The sequence below is a fragment of the Micropterus dolomieu genome, linkage group LG08 (assembly GCF_021292245.1).
Source record: "Micropterus dolomieu isolate WLL.071019.BEF.003 ecotype Adirondacks linkage group LG08, ASM2129224v1, whole genome shotgun sequence".
In the NCBI taxonomy this organism is placed as follows: domain Eukaryota; kingdom Metazoa; phylum Chordata; class Actinopteri; order Centrarchiformes; family Centrarchidae; genus Micropterus; species Micropterus dolomieu.
The window spans coordinates 15394157-15402389 of NC_060157.1; the positions used below are offsets into that span (position 1 = coordinate 15394157).

Genomic DNA, 8233 nt, shown 5'->3' on the forward strand with positions numbered 1-8233 from the left:
TCTTAGGGTCAAAAGGAACACTGAAGAAAACCTGTGCATTTTCAACACAGAGTGACTTTAATTTGATCGCAACATGATTCACTGGCATTGGTCTTTGCTCCTGTTGGATCCAGATGACACCAGGTAAACCCTGTCATGTTCTTCATCCACAGAAATGTTATCGATTTCGTGAGGCAGATATTAGTGCAATGAGGGTTTTTGCAGTTCGACTGCTTCTGCTTGGATTGCTTGTATGAGGGATAGGGGAGGCAGCCATCTCGTTTTCATGGCAGAAGTGGTTCACAGCAGGTTAAGACAGAGGTGGCACACACAAGCACACAAAACTTTTTATACAGTCTGATAAGCCATTAAGGTGAAGGTAAAACCAGTGATGGAAGAAGTGTTCACATCTTTTACTTGAGTAAAAATACCACAATGTAGAAATATTCCATTACGGGAAAACACCCTGCATTGAAAGTCTTACTATTGAAAATGTACAACCATTATCAGCAAAATGCACTTAAAATAGGCCTATCAAAAGTAAAAGTGCAGACAATGACTGTTCCTGCCATTTTACACATTATTATATTGATTGATTTAAAAAAAAATCTGATAGTGCATTTATCAGAATCAGCTTTATTGGTCAAGTATACAGTTTGACTCTAATGCCTCTTCATGTACTCACTCACAGTTCCAAGAGCAATGTTCAGGAAGATACACATTCACAGGTAGAACTAGGTGAAAATAGAAACACATAGAAATGCATAAAAACAACAAATATGAAGCATTTTTATAGGTGAAACTACCCAACAATGTTTAAATTAACCCGACCCACCACAACAGTAAAATGCCATTTACACATTAATGCATCAGTAATCTGCTGATAATACGTACATACTTTTACTTATGTATTATTTTCAGTGCTGCATTTACTTAGTAACGGATCTGAATACTTCTACTACTATTTTCACCACTTTCATAATTGTTCTTAAGCACAGTAATTTATTGCATATCTTTTATTTTATTTCAATTACTTCTATTGCTCCCTTAATTTGTATTCATTTTAATACTTTCCATCGAACCATTTCATAATGTAACCTTTATTTTTATGTAAAGCACATTGAATTGCACATGTGAATTAAATGCGTTCTATAAATAAATTTTACTTGCCTTGCCTACTTCAGTAAATGTCCTTAGTAAATATAGCTACTTTTCACCACTGGGTAAAATAAAATTTTATATATTTAGTTTTTTAAACTAAACTTGAGTTGGAAGATCAGTCTTACCATTAATTCATGTTTCACTCTTTTTGAGGAGAGACTAGTTTAAAATTGTCTTAATATTTTTTAGATACTGGAACCAGGGAATATTGGGAGGTGAACAGGGGGTGTCAGGGATAAAGAATAAACTAAATTATTCTGACTTTTTTCAGCCTTTCTGCTCTTATGAACCCATCCTACATCATGTGCCCCATTTCAGTGGTGATTGTTTCACCATTGCAATAATCTCTGTGAGAACACTGCTGTGTGCCCCACTGGGCTGAACATTATATTGCAAAATATCTAATCTACTGTAGAAACAACATATGGAGAGATGCAGCAAACACGGAGACCACACTTAAACTGCGAGACATGTTGGCTGCTTGCCGAAGTGTCCTTGAGCAAGATGGATTTTCGCTAAAACATGTGAGTGTTTGTGTCTAATGGAGAGACTTCAACAAAGAGTGCGTACAGACTACAGAGCATGTGTGTGGGAGTGTTGCGTCCATATGACCAACTCTACATTCCAGTGGGATAATCTTATCTTCCTCCTGCTGGGCTTATGGACCTCTGAACCTGTAGGGCAACACTCACTCACACACATACACATACACATACACACACTCCAATTCACATGTGTCAACAAACAAACATGCAGTGGTTAAAGACCACGAAGCAGTTCATGTACATTAAAAATAGTCTCACATGTTTTCATACTAGCTTTTTTTGTGGTTGAGTTGAAAATAAACACTCAGGCATCACTGCACCTTAAACAGGGAGACTTCAAACTAGAGTGGAAATTTCAGTGACCCAGAGAGTAAACTGGCTCTACTTGAAGAAACAACAGGGCACAATGGCCTCGATAATGGCACAAACTGTGATGTCAGACTCTTCAGTTTTCTTTCAGATTCATCTGTTTTGTGACATCCAGCCAGTGATTTACTGTATCCTTTGAATCATCACATGGACAAAGAAAACCTGACTCAACTTGATTCATCTGTGCTGCTGTAACCTGCATAAATAAAGCGTATCAGTGTAAATGTGCTCAAGTGACCGTTACCTATCGTCTGAATGTACTGAATGGTAACAATGCACCTGATTGTTAAGAAGCTGTCAGCGAGGGTTTTAAATGTAAAACATGGCTTTAAGATGCATTTGTGTGTACTTGTCACTTGATGAAAATAAATTGGTACAATAACAATAGGTGTTTGGGAGTTGGCTTCTTTGCAAACACATGAAAGGACACTGAAATACAATAACATTGGCTTATATATGATATTAAATAAAGGTAAAGAAAAAAAAAGTCTTGATGAAAATAATGTTTTCAAGAACCAGCAGATAACTGGTGATGTTGGATTATTATCAGTTGTAAGAAATTAAAGAACACAAAAGGAGTATGATGAAGTATATACTGACTATATTTTAAACAATGTATAGCCTAAGAAACTCATCCTAGCCTGTAATCTAACTCAACTGACACCACTTTTATATCACAGTATGCATCATCCAATTTTAAACAAATATTCCAGTCACACTGTTGGAAACAACAGTTCAGTCAGCGATTTGAGTATGTAAATGCTAGTAATGTAGCCTTGGGCTGCTAGCCTCAAACATAGATAAAGAGTGGGCTCCAGATGTCTGGTAACCTCATGCTTTAATACTTTTTTAAGGCAGTAGTACTCCCCAAGATCTATGAACAGTCTTTGATGTGTAAAATCGGCAGAGTTCCCCATTAAACTTTAATTTTCTATTTTGTAACCCTTGTGTAATATTCTATTTTAACAGGAAACATAGGTTATGCCATGGCCACAGCAGCTTACAATGTTTCTCCTCAGTCAGTTATAACTTATTTCTTCATTTGTTTGTTATATTTTTTTCCATCATTGCAACATACTCTTCCCATATGATCATTTTATGTGCAATTTCAGACATTTTAATCACCAAGGGCAACACCCAAGAGTTTATTTTTTTTTAAAAAAGCACAATATTTTGACTCATTACAAGCCAACAAGTGTATCACAGCATCCTGACCAACCTCATTTTGTCTTTTAATGCGTTATGTGTTTTTACGTTATATAACAAAAACACAAGGTTATGATATGCAATAGTTAATGTATTCCTAGAGCTAGAACAAGGACAATGTAACTGATTTGAGCAAAGATTTCCCTAAGAATCAATAAACTACTGCCAAGATCTTTCATGTTTCTATTTTTTTTATTAAAGGCATCTACTATTAATTTCAGAGAGCCACATTTTTTTTTTCAGATGATTATCTGTCTTCCACTATGTTGTATCATTGTTTTTGGCATTAGTTGGTAAAACCTCCCTAAGATTAAACTGAATGAATATTTTTTATTCTTCCACATCATTTTTATTTCCAAGATGTTTCAGCAGCCAGTTTGAGCCTCTGTAGTAACACCGACTGGTTCCTCCCTGAGGCCAGAGAGGAGAGAAACATCTGTTCTGAGCAGCAAACTTTTCATGTCTTCATGTTCTCTGTGTGTCACGAGGTCACGCTAACCCTGTTGTAACACAAATTGTCTGCAGTCAGCTCTACAGACAAACTCAGTGTGTAATCAGCTGTTTTTGCTCTTACAGCCTGCTGCACTGTGTGTGTCAGGTCAGGTGGATGTTTTATTTTGTCATTATATGTCTGTTTGTGCCATAGAAATATAAAGAAGAACATCCTACTAAAACAATAGATATAGGCCTACCTAATTTAAATTATTCTACATTGATTATTAAACTCTCAAAACATCATTTGCAGGGTCATCCTCAGCAGTAGACCCACAACTCAGATTACTTTCACGTGTGTCTTTGCTATTTGCTTTTTGTTTTTACTGCTGTCTTGCCCTCCTGACCTCCAGTCTGCGTGGCGTCGGCGTCAACAAGCGCTGTAATGACGTGTGAACTTTTGGGCATACCATGACAATGGCGTCTTTAGACAGGTGCATATACCCCCATCACCCTGCCACTGTGGACCTTTTAGACTCTTTGCAATGCTAAACAGGACCACTGAAGACCGTGACATTCTTGTCTAATGTCTGGCACCTGATCTTCAGACTCACGGGGTTTGCGCGCGCCGACAGAACCAGTTAAAAACCAAGTAAGCCTAATCTTTAAATTAAGGAGGATGGCACATATGGCAACATCATGTCACAATATCACCCACTGGTTACTTTTGACAAGTAAAATGCGTTTAGTCCCCAGTGTAAGGAATGATCAGACTTAAAGTAATAATAAAGTTTTTTATAGCACAATTCATACAAGCAAAAGTGCTTCACATACAATTTAACGACAAAAAAGCAAATAATAGCGACATTTGCGGTATAGCTTAATAAGGGCAAACGCATATAATATACTGGTGATGATTTGGAGGTGACAAGATACAATTATTAGGAGTAAGAAGCCATTTTATGATAGGCTGGTGTAATGAATGGGTGAAAACACACCTTTTTCATCTGTTTCCCCATTGTTACTTTCTAATAGATTCTGGCAATCCTTGCACACTTTAATTATAAACGGTATGAGTTTGATTTTGGAGTGTGGAGCTGCTTTAAATTACGCACACACGTTTACGCATTTGAAGAAGAAAAAAAGATACAACATTACGGGAAACCCATTTCCGCTCGGGGCACCATCCTGGGTCGCTGCATTTCATGCCACCTAAAGGCACAAGATTCAATGGGGCCCTGTCTGGGTTTACATCATCATATTGTTCTGGACAGCTAGGTTAATTTTACCTCCAATCTTGCTGTGAGCAAACTGGTGAACAGAGCCTCTTCTCTCTTAACAGACTTATTTCCCGCAGAGAGACAGAGAAAGAGATAGGCGGTCATGACGAACTGAGTGCCTTATGTTTTGTGTTGAGGGGAGCAAAGAGAACAGAGCGTTTGTCTCCTGTACCATCTCGAAATGTCTCCCCCTCACCAGGGGTGCGTTAAAGCCCCAGAGGCACACAGAAGAGCCATCATAAAATCACTCACTTATTTGTCTCTGAATGGGTCGAAATGTTCTTAAACTATTGCAAAATGCACAATGTGAGATAAATTGTAATCACACAATAGCAGGAAACCTATTACCAAATATTGTTCTTTATGAGAGAGAGCACGTTTACTGGGAAATTATCTCATTCAGGTTTCAAAGTAGCGACCACAAATCTTACTTCTTGATCAGTATTTTCACCATCATTCTACAGATGTATTTATGTGTGTGTATGTAGAACTTTACTGTATAGCAGGCTACCATGCAGCCAGCCACCTCAAACAGATACTTTATAAGCCGACAGAGGACGCTTCAGCTTCAGTTTGCCATGGCAGATTTTGTAAAGAATGGGCAGTGTAATAATGTACAAGGTGTAAGATAGCTTTATAAATAAAACCCTTATCGATGTGACTATATCTGTTTTTCGTGCCTGCTATGTATTATTTGCTCTGATTTATTTTTATGTTTTCATTTTTTACCACGTCTGAAATGCTTTCTTGTGCACATTTAACATCATTCAAATACATCAAATTTTTCTTGGAGGAATATTTTACCTTGACTTGCACAGTCATCTATTCACGTTCATCGACAATAGGCGAATACTTGTAGGGTAGGAGTGAGCCATTAGCACCGTGAAATGCTCAATTAGATTTGCGGTTTGTTGCAGCTTTTGGCACTTTGGGCACCTGTGGTGAGTGGTGCTGGCGGCGCCCAAAGACATGCGGGGTGTGTCTTTGGGCGGAGATCTGCCCACCCACCCCGCTGCTTCTCCCCTCTGGTTACTATATGAGGAGGCAACTTTGCGATCCGTCAACAACTTGGTAGTGGTCTTGTTCATCTCTCTCCAAGCGTCTTTCTCTCCGTCCGACTGGAATCTGCAGTTACCCAAAGACTTGATCCTTGGATCCGAGCACACTGCGCCGTGGGAATAATTTATTTTTTTTTATTTATCGGAGAAACCGGACCTCAGCATGCCTCGGTCATTCCTTGTCAAAAAGTATTTCTCCAACAAGAAGCCATACCATAGGGAGAGCCAGCTGGAAAGCCAAACTGGTAAGTCACTGATTGACTGAATGTGATGCGTCTGTGATTTATATTTGAGATCTTGAGTGAATCACAGTCCGTCAGTCATGAAAAGAAATATTCATCAAGTTACCTACCCCTTACATGCAGAAAGGACCTATACGGCCCTTAAGATGGACATTTATCTTGCACGTAACTTCTTGGGTGGAAAATACAACAAGTGTTTCAGGTCATCTGGAAAATTTGCTAATGAAAAAGCTAGATAAATCAAGGTTATGTTGAATGCAGGCTGCAACAAGACACCAAGAATGCAAACAAGTTTAGTGCCTTATTAGATTATCTGTCTAAGTGGCAATCCACCTGACTTCTTTTCTTCTATGTTACCAGCCTTTGTCCCAGAAAGCTTTCCACGGGCTGAACTTCCCACTCAAAACAACAGCTCTGCCCTGACCTGCTTCTCCACCAGCCCATTCTTCATTAGCATGGACACCCTGCCTGCACCTCTGTCCCCGATCACCCCCGTGTCTCTGTCCCCTTCCCCGCTTGGCCCTCTGGACCTCAGCAGTTCTCCCTCAAGCAGCAGTGAGGAAGAGGAGGACGGCGGTCGTACTTCAGATCCTCCCAGCCCGGACATCATCCAGCACATCTACCACTGTCTGCACTGCAGTAACAGTTACACCAGTCTCTCTGCACTGTCCCATCACCAGAAGTCCCACCACGAGCTTTCCCGCTGTGCTCCACTCCAGCAGACACCTTCTCTTCCCACTGAAGTCTCTGCACGCCCAGCCTTCCACTGCAAACACTGCCCCAAGGAGTACACCAGCCTGGGGGCCCTGAAGATGCACATTCGCTCACACACCCTGCCCTGCGTGTGCCCCACCTGCGGCAAGGCTTTCTCCAGACCGTGGCTGCTCAGAGGGCACATTCGCACCCACACAGGTATGCATCAGAAGCTACTTTTCACATCAGCATGTCAAAGTACTCACGTTGATTACCAAGCTCTACTGGCTTGTAAATGTAACAGCGGGTTGCACCTTGTGCTCATTGATATTCATTGATGTCTCCTGACGTGTGAGCAAATGTTATTGCTTAGCATGGCACAATCTAATCTTACAATGGTTACGCATGGGGGGAAAAAAAGCAAATCTGCATTAAGTAAGTTAGGGTAGTGTTCCTGCTCTTTTGTCAGTTATCTGTAGATCATTTGAAAAACAATGCCCAGAGGACGGACCTTTTGGCCTGTTAATGAGGTGTTTCCCCGGAGCTAATGTTTTTTTCTTCTTCTTTTTAACCAGGTGAGCGCCCCTTCGCTTGTCAACACTGTAACAGGGCCTTTGCAGATCGCTCCAACCTGCGTGCCCACCTGCAGACCCACTCTGAAGTGAAGAAGTACCAGTGCGGCTCCTGTGCTCGCACCTTCAGCCGCATGTCCCTGCTGCACAAACACAACGCCTCTGGCTGCTGCCCTTCCTCATAGACTCGCATTCCCTGAACTGCTCTCATAAGCCAGTTGAAGCTGCTTGCTGACTCTGGTCCCCCCCCCTTGATTAGAGCCAAGATACCCAGAGGACACTGCACAGATCAGTGCCAGCTCACTTCAAAGCCATAATGGGGGCAGAAAACTGGACTTCTGTTGCTTAAAATAAAAATAATTGTGCCTTGCATTTTTAAGACTCATGAGGTTTATTAGATATTTTGAGGTCATATTGGTATCCGCACCACTTTTTTTTTTTGCTGTCTTGTCAACTGTATGTATGATTGTATGATTGAGGGCAGCTGGACATGCAGTTAATTCCCAGGAAACTCCTTCGGTGCCGGCCGGTCCGGGACTCTGGCCATGTTGCAGCTGCTTGGGTGTGTGTGTTGGGACGTCCTTCCTCACCATACGATACATACGTGTGTGTGTGTGTGTGTGTGTGTGTGTGTGTGTTGAGACAGCTGTCTGTGCATGGTGTACTGTGGAGGCAGGGCGCTGAGAGACATGTTAG

At 40.9% G+C, this 8233-nt stretch overlaps 1 protein-coding gene across 1 annotated transcript; it reads left to right on the forward strand.

Annotated features, from left to right (window-relative positions):
* The first annotated feature begins 6020 nt into the window (after positions 1-6020).
* snai1b (snail family zinc finger 1b) lies at positions 6021-7909 on the forward strand. Its single transcript, XM_046056355.1, has 3 exons — positions 6021-6275; positions 6633-7184; positions 7541-7909. Exons 1-3 carry the CDS (start codon positions 6194-6196, stop codon positions 7720-7722), a joined length of 816 nt encoding a protein of 271 aa, XP_045912311.1. The 5' UTR covers positions 6021-6193; the 3' UTR covers positions 7723-7909.
* Positions 7910-8233: the final 324 nt, after the last annotated feature.